The sequence below is a fragment of the Dermacentor variabilis genome, chromosome 7 (genome assembly GCF_050947875.1).
Source record: "Dermacentor variabilis isolate Ectoservices chromosome 7, ASM5094787v1, whole genome shotgun sequence".
NCBI classification, from domain to species: domain Eukaryota; kingdom Metazoa; phylum Arthropoda; class Arachnida; order Ixodida; family Ixodidae; genus Dermacentor; species Dermacentor variabilis.
The window spans coordinates 43,803,842-43,821,168 of record NC_134574.1 but is presented as its reverse complement, the minus strand read 5'-3'; the positions used below and the strand labels follow the sequence as shown (position 1 = coordinate 43,821,168).

Below are 17,327 nucleotides of genomic sequence, written 5' to 3'. Positions count from 1 at the left end.
TTGAGCTAGACTTGAGGAGGGAACGGCAGAAACTAGTACATAACAAGCCGATCAATGAGTTAGCGGTGAGAGGGAAAATAGAGGAATTCCGGATCAGTCTACAGAACAGATATTCAGCTTTAACTCAGGAAGAGGGCCTCAGTCTTGAAGTAATGGAAGACAATTTTACTGGCATCATTAGGGAGGGTGCAATGGGAGTCGGTGGTAACTTCGTTAGCCCGGATACCAGTAAGCTATCCCAGGGGACGAAAGATCTGATTAAGAAGCGCCAATGCATGAAAACCTCTAATCCTATAGCTAGAATAGAACGGCCAGAACGTTCCAAGTTAATCAACAAGCGCAAGACAGGTGATATAAGGAAGTATGATATGGATAGAATTGAACATGCTCGCAGAAATGGAGGAAGCCTAAAATCAGTGAAGAAGACACTAGGAATAGGCAAGAACCAGATTTATGGGTTATTTGACAGTTCCGGCAATATCATTAATAATATGGAGGAGATAGTTCAAGTGGCTGAGGAGTTCTATACAGATTTATACAGTACCAGTGGCACCCACGACGATAACGAAAGAGAGAATATTGTAGAGGAATTTGAAATCCCACAAGTAACGCCGGAAGAAATAAAGAAAACCTTGGGAGCTACTCAACAAAAGACCATATTCACACTATCAATCAGGTGATAGAGAAATGTGCGGAATATAACCAACTCTTATATATAGATGTCATTGATTACGAGAAAGCGTTTCATTCATTTCAAACCTCAGCAGTCATGGGGGAATTCCGGAATTGGCGCTTAGACGAGCCGTACGTAAAAATACTGAATCTATAGCGATTCCACGGCCACCGTAGTCCTCCATAAAGAAAGCAACAAAATCTCAATAAAAAAAGGTGTCAAAAAGAGATACGATCTCTCCAATGCTATTCACAGTGTGTCTGCAGGAGGTATTCAGAGACATTGATTGGGAAAAATTGGGGATAAGAGTTAATGTAGAATACCGTAGTAACTTGCGATTCGCTGATGATTTTGCCTTGCTTAGTAACTCAGGTCACCAATTGCAAAGCATGCTCACTGACCTGGAGAGGCAAAGCCGAAGTGTGAGTCTACATATTATTCCGTAGAAAATAAAATAATGTCTAACAGTCTCGGAAGAGAACAGCAGTTTACAATAAGTAGTGAGGCCATGGAAGTGGTAAGGGAATACATCTAATTAGGGCAGGTCGTGATCGCGGATCCGCACCATGGGACTGAAATAATCAGAAGATTGAGAATGTGCTGGGGTGCGTTTGGCTGGCATTCTCAGATCATGAACAGCAGCTTGCCATTATCCCTCAAGAGAAGAGTGTACAACAGCCGTGTCTTAGCAGTACTTACGAACGGGTCCGAAACCTGGAGGCTTACGAAAAGGGTTTTGCTTAAATTGAGGGCGATGCAACGAGTTATGGAAAGAAGAATGATAGGTGTAACGTTAATTGACAAGAAAATGCACATTGGATGAGGGAACAAACGCGAAATAATGACATCTTAGTTGAAATCAAGAAAAAGAAATGGGGGCATGGGATGGCATGTAATGAGGAGGGAAGATAACCGATGGTCATTAAAGGTTGCGGACTGGATTCCAAGGGAAGGGAAGCGTAGCAAGGGATAGCAGAAAGTTAGATGGGTGGATGAGATTAAAAAGTTCGCAGGGCCAACATGGCCACAACTGGCACATGACCGGGGTTGTTGGAGAAGTATGGGAGGCATTTGCCCTGCAGTGAGCATAACCAGGCTGATGATGATCATGATGGCAATCTCTACCATGCGCTCGAATGTGGCAGGTGCGTTCCAGAGTCCGAAAGACATCACATTGAATTAATAGAGCCTCTTCCGGTTGGCAAATGCTGTTTTCCTCTTTTCAGACTCGTAGATTGTTATTTACCTGTATCCAGATCATAGATTAAGACTGAGGAAGCACTCAGCGCCCTGCGTTGAGTACAACGCGTCCTCAGCCTATGCCAGGCGATAAATATCCTTGGGTGTGATTTTGTTGAGGGCGCGGTAGTTGACGCAGAAGCGCGCCGAGTCGCCTTTTTTGTGTGCAAGAACCACTGAAGAAGACGATGGACTTGAGGGAGGGCGTATAATATTCAATTGAAGCATGCTGGAGACATCTTTTTCGATAACTTTGCGCTGGGTAAGCGCCACACCAAATGAATGGCAGCGAACGATGCGGAAGCTACCGGCTGATGGCGATGAGTAGCGACCAGCATCTTACAGAGGACGAGTGAATTGACGTCGAAAAGGTCACCGCATTCTTTCAGCAAATTGACCTCATCTTCTGACCAGAATTTGGCTACCGGGGGCAATTTAGTACCAGTTCAGCCTGGCTACTTTCCATGGCGATCAAGTCTGATCGGGATCAACCATTTTGATCAGTATGAAGAATAGTCTTAGGTAGACGGTCCAACAGAATCAATTGAGTTGTATGAGCTCTGTAGCATGATGGTGTAGAGGATAGCCTACTGTTGTGATCGACTGGATCTAGATAGAACTTGATCAAATGCCTGTGTGGTAGGGCTGACATTTTTTATGGGTTTCAGTACTTCTGGGACGCGACGGTCATGGTGTCACGCGGCACCATCGCAAAAGCTTCTCACTTGGTGCTTTTCAGGCGGCTTTTCACACGAGTTCCATCGCTTGTTTTTAGTCCTTGGTGAATCCACTGTCGGTCTGTTCGTTTTCGGTTAGAACATGGCGATCACACCACACAACGCCACTTTCTGCACCTGCATAAAGCGGCTGTTGGGGCCGGCGCGCTGCTGTGGTGAACAGCTGGGGCTAGAAGCGTCAGCATGCGGTTTATTGCTCACCCCAGGTTAACGAGAGACCACTCCGGACTCACTACGCTACACGGATAATCATTCGGCAGGTGAAATCGAAAAAAAATGGAACTGCCGTCACTCTTACAAAGACAGAAATGGTACAGGCTTGTCTCAAGTTTTATTTGAAATGCCGGCCTCAAGATACATATAATTTCAAGAGAGAGCCTCGATTCCTCATGTTTTCGATGCTCTTGTGGCATGGAAAGCCATGCGTTTGGGAAAAATCAACGTGCGGCACAATCTTGCAACCCCTACCCACGTGCGCAAGGTGGTTACACAACCGCACTCACTGGCGACATTCTTTTTCGCACACACATGGCGCTGCTCAGCAGCGTCTGTAGCGGCGCCTGGCGCAGTTGGGGAGTCTATCTTAGAGTTGTTCTTTTTTTGCATTTTCGTATAAATATATGGCATCGTAAATATATTCATAACACCAGGTGTAAAATTTGCCCATCACACTAATCTCTTCTTTGTTCAAGAAATGAGGCGGAATTTGCTAAGCGAACTTGCAAACAAATTTGCTTGTAAGAAAAATCTTACTAAGTATGCGTATTCAGAAAGCTAAGATTTTCTTAAGACCAGCAAGCTTACGATTCTGGACGCTGCACAGACGAGCGCTATCGTCGAAAAAAAAAATGCGTATATGTAATTGCGTAAAGAAAGCCTTGGGAGCTATGCAAATGGGGAAGGCAGCTGGGGATGACCAGGTAACAGCAGATTTGTTGAAGGATGGTGGGCAGATTGTTCTAGAGAAACTGGCCACACTGTACACGCAATGCCTCATGACTTCGAGCTTACCGGAATCTTGGAAAAACGCTAACACAATCCTAATCCATAAGAAAGGGGACGCCAAAGACATGAAAAATTATAGACCAATCAGCTTACAGTGAGTTGCCTAGAAATTATTTACTAATGTAATCGCAAATAGCGTCATGAACACCTTAGACTTCAGTCAACCAAAGGACCAGGCAGGATTCCCTAAAGGCTACTCAATAATAGACCATATTCACACTATGAATCAGGTGATAGAGAAATGTGCGGAATGTAACCGACCCTTATATATAGCTTTCATTGATTACGAGAAAGCGTTTGATTCAGTCGAAGCCTCAGCAGTCATGGAGGCATTGCGGAATCAGGGTACAGACGAGCCGTATGTAAAAATACTGAACGATATCTATAGCCGCTCCACAGCCGCCGTTGTCCTCCATAAAGAAAGCAACAAAATCGCAATAAAGAAAGGCGTCAGGCAGGGAGATACGATCTCTCCAATTCTATTCACAGGGTGTTTACAGGTGGTATTCAGAGACCTTGATTGGGAAGAATTCGGGATAAGAGTTAATGGAGAATACCTTAGTAACTTGCGATTCGCTGATGATATTATTTCCTTGCTTAGCAACTCAGGGGACCAACTGCAATGCATGCTCACTGACCTGGAGAAGCAAGGCCAAAGGGTGGGTCTAAAAGTTATTCTGCAGAAAACTAAAGTAATCATTAACAGTCTCGGAAGAGAACAGCAGTTTACGATAGGTAGTGAGGCACTGGAAGCGGTAAGGGAATACATCTGCTTAGGACAGGTAGTGACTGCGGATCCGGATCATGAGACTGAAATAATCAGAAAAATAAGACTGCGCTGGGGTGCGTTTGGCAGGCATTCTCAGATCATGAACAGCGTTCAAGAGAAAAGTATATAACAGCTGTGTCTTACCAGTACTCACGTACGGAGCAGAAACCTGGAGGCTTACGAAAAGGGTTCTGCTTAAATTGAGGACGACACAACGAGGTGCAACGTTAAGGGATAAGAAAAGAGCTGATTGGGTGAGGGAACAAACGCGAGTTTCGGCTACCTTATGTTAAAATCAAGAAAAAGAAATGGGGCATGGGCTGGACATGTAATGAGGAGGGAACATAACCGATGGTCATTAGGGTTACGGAGTTGATTCCAAGGCAAGGGAAGCGTAGCAGAGGGCGGCAGAAAGTTAGGTGGGCGGATGAGATTGAGAAGTTTGCAGGGAAAACATGGCCACAATTAGTACATGACCGGGGTAGTTGGAGAAGTATGGGAGAGGCCTTTGCCTTGCAGTGGGCGTAATCAGGCTGATGATGATGATGATGATGATGATGAAGGGCAGCAGTGGTGCGAACTTCAATACTGGCAGCAATACTAAGGGTCGGTCGGCTCACAAAACTTACACAGCCATTGAGGATCGCCACAAAAGAAGAGCTTTCTATGATAGCGGTGTAGCAGTTTTACGAACATATTTATGTGTATCTGCGCTGCTTGAGTTGGCGCAGGTGAGCGTTGGAACGTGCTGCTTTGGCAGATTGGCCAGAGGCCACAATTGAGACCCGAGGATAGCGCGTGCCAATGTCTTTGCGGCGCGTTCTGATTCGTTATCTCAAAGTGAATATATATATTTATATATATATATATATATATTTATATATATATATATATATATATATATATATATATATATATATATATATATATATATATATATATATATATATATATATATATATATATAAGCACATTTGAGGTCGGCGTCCATTTTACTTTGACTTTAGGTTGTGGAGAATGACCAGGGCAATAGATTATACGTGTCAAAAAACCGCAGGCCTTCGGCACATTATTTAGTTACGGCTGCAGCCTGCCACACGTGATCTCTTTGTTTACTATATGTTCCCATATTCCTCTTTCTACATTTCCAATAAGTATAGCTAATAATTTCCCCTCTACTTCCTCCGGCTGCGCGGCTGGTTTTCTTGATAATCTTATAACCTACTGCTTGCGCATACCGGACTTACCACCGTGCGATATGCTTTTTTGACTAAGGTGGCAGCCAATGTAATTGGTAATTATACTGAATAAGTTAAATTTAAAATAATTCAGGCACGAATTTTGTGTCTACAATAATGTTGAAACATCATTCAATAGAGATTACGATCATTCTGCATTACTTGTCGATTGAAGAAATGAATACTAGCAATATTTTGGATGAATCCACTACGTCATTTTCACTTAAGCCTCCCAGTACAGATGAATCGCGCAAACATTTCTGTGCATGGATCTTCATTTTCAGGATACCTAACACTTAGCGTTCAGAGGCCTGCTTTTCAATCTGAGTTATGTGCCATGGACGGTAAGCATCAGCCTTGAAGAATTTTGGTGGCGGTGGCAAGGTCTCGATTGCCTATGCAGGGTGCTTGAGTGAACATTTTTAGTTTACTTTCATTGCGTGCGGAACACAAAACGATCTAGTCCATGACCTGGTCTACACGAAGTGGAGCACATTACAAGCACAGAACTGTGAAATACATAATCGACTATTTACCAAAATTCACTAATTAAGGTTAATTCCAATCACCTTGTGACACATATTGTAATTTACACATTTTAGCAAGTACGACTTCAAGACATGTTCAGTTTAATAGGATTGTGTGGATGACACCATTTGTGAGATACTCGCCACCAAACTTTCGGTAAAGATGCACTTTCGCTCGGCTTACTTTCTTAATGAAACGTCGTATTATGGACTGAAGCACAAGGGTAACTGGAACTCAAATCCATTGCTCCACAAAGTTCTGGAAATAATAGCTCCGAAATGTTTCATCCTGAGAATTTGTCCCAAGTTGGTTTGCAGAATTTGTAAGTTGTTATATATGCCGCAAGGTAATTAGTCGGAACCTAATGAGGAAATTTCTCGTAACTACTAGATCATGCAATAAAACTTTTTGTGCAAGTGATGTCGGCCTCTTCCAGGTCGTGGACTACAATTGTGATATCCAGCGTAGGCAATACTAGAAAATTTATGAAAGTGTTCGCTGGAAAACTCGGTATATAGACTATTCTGTACAGATAGACATGCGCGGATAGGCAAGGTGTACATGGCCTATTCTTGCTGCCCCTCCGCCCCTAGTACAGGAGGCCGTGCCTTTCAAACCAAGATCGACATGGCTAGGATGCTATTATTATCAAGAGAGCACCAGACCTGACGAACTCTATCAACAAAAATTTTCCATTCTATTTGTTCTTCGTGAAAAATTTTGCAACACTTGCCAGAGTTTGGAATGCCATCTGAAGACGTAAGGGATCGCCTGTAATATAGACGGATGAATGATGTTTAGCATAAAAGATTACGAGAAACCATGAAATGGTCAGGAAATAAATAGTGAGTTCTACTTACTTTGTAACAACAATGATGATATCTTTCCCACGTATGACGGCTGCATAATCTCGGTGCAATATTGGTTTCACATTTTTGTAGATATCATTCAGGCTGGCTGTTTTTGTGCCCTTTTGGAAAACCGCTGCACTATGAGCTTGCGACAACTGTGTAAGAAGTAAAAAATAAAAAAAACCTACCCGGCTATGAAAATTTGATAAGTTCAGGTAAAATACCGGAGGCTGTTTTACTAGTGCGAAAAGGAATAAATCATTTCAAACCGCTAAATTTGTTTTTGCAAAATCAGCAAGGATTTAGTGAAGCGAAATTCCTCAGCACTTTTCTCATAGGGGATGATATAATTCACTTCCTTATGTCACTGTAACTTCCTGAAACAATGTAGTGCTTTGACAGCACGCAATCTTCCCGATGGTAGCAACAACGTCAAACTGTCATTTATGCCTTTGTGTACTCAAACATGTTCCTATTGTTTCAACTAAAATCTGTGCAATACCTCTTGAATGCATACTGTCATTGTCATTAGAGCGATTGACGAAGTATTGATGCAAAAACTGTATAGTGGATGAGAATTATTCAGACACTAAAAAGAAGATACCAATGCTTTCACTGCCACGAGGGCTCCAGTGTAATTTTCTGAGTTGCTTAACTAGCTGCAGATGTACATACTCACCGTATGAATGTTGTGCCTCAAGAACACAAAACGGCCCACGCCAAGAAGATCCAAACGTCTTGATAACTGCGCACAGAGTAATGTTATTGCCAATGTTATCTCACTAAATTTTACAAAACCTGCGACTAAGTGCGAACCACATTACAAAGCGCTGCCACGACAGGCTGGTGAGAATTAAACTATAGATAACAAAGGGTGAAAGCCAATAAAATTTTATTCAAGAGCAATCGAATTTTTCTTTGATGTGTACGTTAGGGAAATTCGCTAAATTATTAGTGACACATTCTTCATTCTGTTTTCGCTAGTGGAAGTGCAGTAAATTGCGTACCCTAGACCGGTGGGGTAGCTTTCAGAAGTGGTAGACTACACAATAACGCCGGACATTGTTGTGGCGACACAAAAACTCACAGACGACTCCTCCAGCACGTTCGTTCATCTTTTCATTGGTGTATTAGGGCCCAGGATGATCCCTTACTTTAGGTAGTTAGCCTTTCTTTGAAGCAACTCGAACAAGAAAGACGTAAAAACTAATTACCACTTTAAGAACCACTATTGACGTACCACTAATTACCACTTCGCTAAGAAGATTAGCTTTGTTTTTGCTCATCAGCGTTTAATGCACATGCCTAAGTTCCGATCATAAATATCAAACTGCCTTTAATTGTATTTTGAAATACAATAACGAATTTATTGCCGGGAAAATCTCCCTGCGCTGTAGTTTTCAAGGGCAAACGCCGGGGTTAGTGGCATTAGTCCGATATTTTCCATCCTCAATGTGCACATGGACGCAGGCGGCTCAAAATATCATGCACCAAGGTAAAAATTACCCAAATGGCACGTAGTTAGACAGAAATGAGGCAATGTTGGTTGTGGTAGCTTGGAGATACTCTCAGTATTTTTTTTGCATTCTGCCGAATCAGGTATTAAATGTTGATTGTTTAATACTTTCCAAATATTATTAGTAGATGAAATGTTTCAATGAGTAAATTGTAGAGCGACAATAAAAATTTCCGATACAGCTCTCTGTTGCTCAATATGTGTTACATAGATGTGTTTTCTTAGCGTGAATGTTGTCCGCAATTACACGCAAAACTGGTGCGCTACTGGCCGCTGAAGCACTCTTCGTCTACGCGCAGGATCTTTCACGATCGGAAAAACATTTTATGAAGCACGCATCGAGCAAAATCAAGATATATCGGGAGTTCTTCATTTTGCTCTACAGTTTTCTCATTCACACTTTTCATTTGATTACAGTATTACACAAGCTGAATAAATAATTAGGAAAAATTACGCAATTAGGCGGTATGCAAAAAGTACGCGGAGTACCTCGAAGCAACGGCAAACAAGAATATCCTGATTATGTCTAGCTACGTGGCTCTTGTATATTTTTAACCGTTGGTGTATGATGGCAAGGTCACCTTCTATACATATAATGAACTTGAAGAAAGGAAAACGAAGGGCCTGATTTTTATTAGCCATACGGTACGAAGCCAACTGTCACACCAAGAATGTAGACGTATTTAGCTCTATCTCTCTATCTTTATATATATATATATATATATATATATATATATATATATATATATATATATATATATATATATATATATATATATATATATATATATGTATATATTGCACTGACTGGAAAGTGTAGTGGGCATGGTGCTGGTGAGGAGAGGAAGACGATGACAAGCGCTTGCTTATCCGTTTCGCTATAGCATCAACTTGTTTCAGCCTACCTCTGGAAACCTAGAACTTGTGCTGCTAGGTGATCACCCCCATTAGATTTGGTGGAGGCGCTCGGTTTTTCTTCTACATCCTGGAATTCCGCATTCGGACGGTACCTCCAGCTATTGAATTGGATGATCCGGAACCGTCCCAGGCTGCTGCTCCCACGCCCCCGGCCATCGTCGGCTCTCGCGTCATCCAGCCACGCTAGCCGCCTATATTTAGCGGCACAGATGACCACGACGTGGAGGACTGGCTCGCCGATCATGGCCATGTAAGCGCCTATAATGAGAGAGACGACCGCGGCAAGCTCACTAATGTGATCGTTTGCTCGATTGGCGTGGCAATTATATGGTTCCGCAATCATGAATCCGATCTTACCACCTGGTCGGCTTTCAAGACAACTTTGGCAGTGGTCTTCGTCTGTCCCGCCGTTGGCCGGCTTCGTGCTGAGTAGCACTTCTGTGGTCGAGCTCAACGCCTCTACGAGACCTTAACCAGTTACATTGAAGATGTGCTCTCGCTATACAAACGAATCAACTAATCTATGGACGAGGCTGACAAGATCAAGCATGTCATTAAAGGAATCGATGACCATGCCTTCCAGATGCTTGTCGCGAAGACTGCCCGGACGATTGCCTAGGTCATACAGCTCTGTCAGCAGTACGATGAGCTGTGGAAGCAGCGTGCCTCAACACACGCTGCTCAGCAGCCCATGTTGAACGCAACGCTGCCGACATCTTCGAATACAATAATTTAGAACGCAAAGCTGCCCAGATCTGTGCTTTAATGCCGCAGATGAAGCAGTTCATCCGCTAAGAAGTCCCATGCCAGTTCTGGCGACTAGCAAACCCCAGTCGTCGAAAGCCTTGGCTCCTTCGCTTCGTCACGTAATTGAGGTGCAAGTTGCCGCAGCGCTTCCACCTGCCCCGCCTCCGCAGCCTGCTACTGGACCGCTAACATACGCTGACGCTGTCGCCCGGCCTCATGGTCCTCCGGCTCCTGACGCCTACCGGGCCATTGACACCTTCCACGTGCCGCCGCCACCTTCACGTACAATTTTCGTACCCCACTCGGCCGCTGGAGAACCTGTCGTCAAACCGTGACGAACGCCTGATAACCGGCCAATATGCTATTCCTGCTGTTTTCGGGCCACGTAGCACAAGTTTGCCGCCGTTGCAGCCTCCGTTTACCTGACAGTGGGGGCGCCTCAAGCTACATGCCTGCTCGACTTGTGCGTCGTGACCCTCCTTTGGACTCGGCTTACAATCGCCCCCCTTCGATTCATGCCGGCCGCCTTCCACAGATCGCCGATCCATTTCCCCCATAGTTCGCCCATCCAGCCCTGCAGCCCGAGAGGAAAACTAACAGTCGCAGTTCCAGAGGCAAGAATTGCGTTTCTGTGGAACACTTCAATCCCTCATTCTTCACATGCGAACGAAATTGAACTGTCCGTAGACAGCGCCAGCGTACACACTTATTGGCGCCGGCGGCAACGTTTCTATTATGAGGGAGAAGCTTTGCTGCAATTTCAACAAAGTAACCACTCCCCTTACCTTTATTTCTCTGCGTACGACAACCTCGTATCGCATTCAGCGTTAAGCTTCGTGCACAGCCCGGGTCGTCATTGGTAGTGTCATGCACGTTATCGAGTTTGTCGTCCTATCTCGTTCCTCGCGCGACGTTATTCTTGGATGGGATTTGCGATAAGTCAATTAAACTTTTGTCCTTGCGCCAAACTTACGTTATCCGTGCCATGCTTTGACCCTGACGGCCCCTAATCTCCTAAAGTGGTTGCCGACTCGGACATCGATATCGCACCTTTCTCCGCCACTCTGGTCCCTGTGTTATGTAACTCTGCTGCGAACTCATCTGCTCTGCTTACGCCGCCGGCCACGTGTGCGCGTCGCCGGAACTTTCTGCTTCCGTTTGCTGTCGTCACTTTTTGCGGCAATTCTCCTGCCCTCTACTTGTGCAATCTGTTCGCCCGCCCATCATCCCTACTCTGCGATGAGTGCCTGGGTGCCTCTGAAGTTCATGAATGCGTTCTCGCGGCTGCCATGTTTGCTGATATGGCAGCACTTCTGATTTGTGCTGTCACTCCTCCCGCCGCGACCGATGCCCCTGTAGAGGTATTAGCTCGTGTCGTCGACGCGCAACTCACACCTGCGCAGCACAAAAAAATTATCAAGCTCCTCCAGCGTTTTCGTTCCTCATTTTACATTGTCCAACCATTGTTGGCCCGAGCGTCCACAGTCGTTCACCGTATCGACAGCGGCCAACAAACACCATTGCGCCAGCGTCCGTATCGCGTGTCGGCCGCTGAACCCCAGATCATCGACCAGCATGTTGACGACATGCTAGAGCGTGGCATCATCCAGCCCTCTAGCAGTCCCTGAGCATCTCCAGTTGCCATTGTTAAGAAAAAAGATGGCTCCATACCGTTTTGCGTCGACTAAAGCCGGCTTAACCAAATAACCGGCGAAGATGTCTATCCTCTGCCGCACATCGACGATGCCTTGGACAGTCTACAAGGAGCGAAATTCTTTTCCTCGCTGGATCTGCGCTCCGGGTACTATCAAGTGCCAATGGCAGAGGCCGATCGCCCAAAGACAGCCTTTGTAACACCTGATTGGCTGTATGAAGTTACTGTCACGCTGTTCGGCCTCTACAACGCGCCTGCCACTTTCGAGCAACTGATGGACATAATTCTTCGAGGGCTGAAGTGGAAAACGTGCCGGTGTTATGTAGATGACATTGTCGTTTTTTCCAGTGACTTTGCGTCGCACCTCAGCCGCCTCGAGCAAGTCCTCCCATGCCTCTGCACTGCTGGATTACAACTAAATTGGAAGAAATGCCACTTCGGCGCTCGCATACTTACTATTACTATTACTACTTACTATATGTAGTTTCAAAAGACAGTATCCTTCCAGATTCCACAAAACCGGATCCGCGCTCTCTAAACCAACCACCATGAAACTGCTTCGCAGGTTCATCGGCCTATGCTCATATTCCCTAACTTTGCCTGTATAATCGCCCCCTTGAGACAGCTTCTCACCGGCTGTTCTGCCCTATTGGCTTGGTCACCAGCGTGTTACGGCGCAATTGAACAAATGCGACACGCTCTCACTTTCGCCTTCAGTACCGTGACACTTCGATATCTCTGCTCCAACTGAGATCCATACGGACGCTAGTGGTGTCGGGCTCGGTACTGTTCTTGCATAATACAAGGATGGCTTCGAAGAGCATGCGTCGCGGATGCCAGCCGCACCCTTATCAACGCGAGGGAAACTGCTGAGTTACTTAGAAGGAATGTATGGCCATCATTTGGCTATCGGAAAATTTCGCCCTTATGTGTACGGGTGTCCATTTCACATCGTGACCGACCACCATGCCCTATGCTGGTTATCTTCACTAAAAGATCTAACTGGTCGGCTCGCCCAATGGGCTTTGTGCCTACAAGATTACGACATCCGGGTTGTTTATCGCTCAGGCCGAAGGAATTCAGACGTAGATGCTCTATCGCGGTCACCCCTGCCTTCTGGTCATGTCCACTCGTCTACATACCCCAGCGGAGCCTTCGCACTCAACATTTGTGACACCTCATTAGAGCAGCGCAAAGACCCATGGATCTCTTCGCTAATTGACTTCCTGTCTAGCCATTCGCCGGCACCGATCTCTCGGACGCTGCGTCGCCATACCACGTACTTCATCATTCGGGATAGCCTGCTGTACCGCCGCAACTATAATTCCACCGGCAGTAAGTGGTTGCTTGTTACTCCCTGACAACTCCGCTCCGACATCTGCGCCACGTTACACGACGTCCCGCAATGCGGCCACGCTTGTGTATTAAAGACATACTCTCGCCTGCAGCCTCGGCACTACTGGCGTGGTATGTACCGTTTCGTTCGCCAGTATATCCGGTCATGCCATATATGCCAACGACGCAAGACGCCACCTCAACATGGCGCCGACCACTTGCAACCTTTACCGCGTCTAGCGCGAGTGTCCGCCGGTCTCGCCGTTGACCTGTATGGTCCGCTTCCAAGCACTCCAAGCTGCAACCGCTTGGCGATTGTTGCTATCGACCGCCTCACACGGTACGCTGAGACTTCAGCCCTAGCTTCTGCCACAGCAAAAGCCGTCACCAGTTTTATCCTTCAAAACTTTGATTTTACGCTATGGAGCACCGCGAGAATTACTGAGCGACCGCGGTCGCGTTTTTCTCACTGACATCATTTCAGCATTGCTAAATGTGTGTCGCATCATTCACCACACTATCACAGCATATAATCCTAAAACTAATGGGATGACAGAGCCTTTTAACTGCACTGTTGGAGACATGTTGGTCACGTATGTTTCATCTGACCACTTCAATTGGGATCGCATTCTGCCTGTCGTCACCAACGCTTACAATACTGCCACGCAAAGCACCACTGGGTTCTCACCTTTTTTCTCGTTTCAGGACACGAACCTTCATGCCCTATGGACACAATTATACCCTACAAGCTAGATGCATTGGAGTGGACGACTGTTTCTAGAGCGGCTGCATACGCCGAAAAATATCGGCAGCTCGCTCGTTCGTTCACACCCCAGAGCCAGTGGCCACCAAAAGCATCACCACGATTCATCCACTACGGCTACGTGCTTTGCTCCTGGCTCAGTCATATGGTTGTGGGTGCCCTCTAGTACTCTCTGCCTTTCCTCCACGCTGCTCAGCAAGTACCACTGTCCTTATCAGGTAATGAAACAAATATCTGTGGTAAACTACCTCATCGAGCCAATGGAAGCGTCTTCCGACCGGCATCGTCGCGGAGAGTAAATTCTCCACGTCTCCCAGCTCAAGCAGTGCCATGACCCCCCTGTGTTCTCCTGTCCTTAAGTCACCAGGATGGCTAATCTTTCGGTGGGGAGCGATTGTACTAGATGCAATGGGTAGTGGGCATGGTACCGGTGAAGAGAGCAAGACGATGAGAAGCGCTTGATTGCCCGTTTCGCTATAGCACCTACTTGTTTGAGCCCACCGGTACAAACCTAGACTATAAACCTGCTGCTATAAACCTGCTCGGCGAACACCCTCGTTGATACATCATATATATATATATATATATATATATATATATATATATATATATGTATATTGTGGCGGTACAACGCGGACAGAACACAGTTAGACGTTCTTCACGAACAACAGGACAATCTGTTCAAAAACAAACAGAGCAGCGACACGTCTTCTTCGTCATCAACCAATCTCACTCTGACCCACTATAGGCGGAGTCCGTTAGTGCTCCCATCGTCGTCGTCGTCTGCATAGAATACACGCGTCATTTGTCCCTCCCTAAGAGAGCATCGTACCGATGCTAAACAAGAAACGTCACTTGCGGAAAGTAAAGGCCGCTAGCGTAGTCATTCGCTCACATACGGCTTCACGCGCACAACTTGCACAAGTTCAGGACGGTGTGTGCGGCGCCGCGTACAGTTGGGATTATCTGGAGCGACCTCGTAGGTGACATCACTGAGGCGCTGCAATACCCGATATGGTCTGAAGTATCGCCTTAACAGTTTCTCGGAGAGGCCTCGTTTCCGTATCGGTGTCCAAACCCACACTCTGTCGCCGACTTCATAGGTAACTATTCTACGGTGAAGATCGTAGCGGCCTGCGCCGTAGTCTTGCTGCTGGCAGATCCGCAAGCGCGCGAGCTGCCGAGCTTCTGCGCGTTGCGTAAATACATCGGCTTCCGTATTAGTTTCGTCAAAGTCGTGTGGAAGCATCGCATCCAGCATCGTTCGTACATCACGTCCGTGAACAAGTGAGAACGGAGTCATGCGCGTCGTCTCTTGTTTCGCCGTGTTATATGCGAAGGTGATGTAAGGTAGGATGTCGTCTCAATTTTTATCATCAACATCTACGTACATGGAGAGCATGTCTTCAATTATTTTGTTTAAGCGCTGTGTTAACCCATTGGTTTGTGGATGGTAGGCGGTGGACTTTCGATGGGCCGTTCCACTTAGTAGCAAGACGTGATATAAAGTGCAGCCGTAAATTCGGTTCCTCGGTCGGTTATTACGACGGTTGGCGCACCGTGTCGCAACACCACATGCTCAATGAAAAAGCGCGCTACCTCGGCTGTTGTGCTGCTCTGGATTGCCTTTGTGTCAGCGTAACGTGTGAGATAGTCGGTTGCTACGATAACAAAGCGATTGCCTGCAGTAGAAGTAGGAAGTGGGCCCAAAATATCCATTCCGATTTGATCAAATGGTCTTCGAGGGACCTGGACGGGTTGTAGGAGGCCGGCTGGTTTCGTCGGAGGCGACTTGCGCCTCTGGCAGTCGAGACAAGTGCGAACGTGATGTTTCACGGTGGTGGTAAGTCTCGGCCAGTAGTACCTTTGCTGCACTCTGGCCAATGTTCGCGTGTAGCCTAAGTGACCAGAAGTCACCTCGTTCTGACAAGCTTGAAGTACTTCCGTACGAATAGCTGCAGGAATGACAAGCAGTTAGGGGGACCCGGTCGAAGGAAAGTTTTTTGGTAAAGGACCTTGGCCCGTAAACAAAACGACAACAGTCCTTTTGTGAAAACTCTAGGTGGTTTCGCAGATCTTCCCTCCAAGTAAATGATTAGTTCAAGCTACTCAGGGTCGTCCCGTTGTTGTTTCGCGATGGCGGATGTATCCATAACACAAAGAAAAGCTGAGTCTTCTTCATCGGGCGGAGCAGGCGACTCTATCGGCGATCGAGATAAGCAGTCAGCATCCGTATGTCGTTTCCCCGACTTGTACTTGACAGTCATGTCAAACTCTTGCAGCCTTAGGCTCCAACGTGCCAGTCGCCCGGAAGGATCTTTAAGGTTTGTCAACCAACATAGTGAGTGGTGGTCGCTGATAACGGTGAAGTGGCGGCCATACAAATATGGGTGAAATTTCATAACCGCCCATACCACGGCGAGGCACTCTTTCTCAGTTGTGGAGTAATTAGCCTCTGTACGTGAGAGTGTTGTACTTGCATAGGCAAGCACTCTTTCTGTGTCCTCTTGCCACTGTACAAGAACAGCTCCCAAGCCAACATTGCTGGCATCAGTGTGGAGCAATGTAGGAGCGGTCTCATCAAAGTGAGCAAGCACTGGATGTGTCTGGAGACGTTGCCGCAAGTCGTTGAATGCACCTTGCTCTTCGTCGCCCCATACAAAAGCAACGTCGTCTCTCGTCAGGCGAGTTAACGGCGACGCAATGTGCGCAAAGTCTGCAATAAACCGCCGGTAATAGGCACAGAGGCCGAGGAAGCGCCTGACTGCCTTTTTATCGGATGGTAAGGGGAACTGTGCTACGGCTGCAATTTTTTTCAGGATCCGGCGGGACACCTGCGTGGCTGACGACGTGCCCGAGAAACTGCAGTTCCTCGAAGCCAAAGTGGCACTTCTGCGGCTTCAGGGTGAGGCCGGCAGACCGTATGGACTGCAGAACCGCTTCAAGCCGTTCGAGGTGTTCTTCAAACGTTGCGGAGAACACGATGACGTCGACGAGATATACTAAGCAGGTTTTCCACATCAGACCCGAAAGTACAGTATCCATGAGGCGTTGGAACGTAGCAGGGGCAGAACACAAACCGAAATGCAAGACTTTAGATTCGTATAGGCCATCTAGCGTCACGAAAGAAGTTTTTTCACGGTCTCTCGAGTCTACTTCGATTTGCCAATATCCACTTTTTAAGTCCATTGAAGAGAAGTAACGTGCCTGTCGAAGCCTGTCGAGTGAATCATCTATACGGGGAAGCAGGTATACGTCTTTCTTTGTCACCTTATTTAGCTTTCGGTAGTCCACACAGAAACGCAAGCTGCCATCTTCTTTCTTGACTGGAACTTCTGGAGACGCCCAGGGACT

The 17,327-nt window shown here is 46.4% G+C and overlaps 1 protein-coding gene across 1 annotated transcript in view; it reads right to left on the bottom strand.

Annotated features, from left to right (window-relative positions):
- LOC142589014 (uncharacterized) overlaps positions 1-17,327 on the bottom strand; it is a 145,203-nt gene that overhangs the window by 63,245 nt on the left and 64,631 nt on the right. The window contains exons 3-5 of the mRNA XM_075700808.1: positions 7,720-7,785; positions 7,050-7,195; positions 6,923-6,960 (exon numbers count right to left, since the gene is read on the bottom strand). Coding sequence (XP_075556923.1) covers positions 6,923-6,960; positions 7,050-7,195; positions 7,720-7,785 — 250 coding nt within the window. The remainder of the gene's footprint in view (positions 1-6,922; positions 6,961-7,049; positions 7,196-7,719; positions 7,786-17,327) is intronic.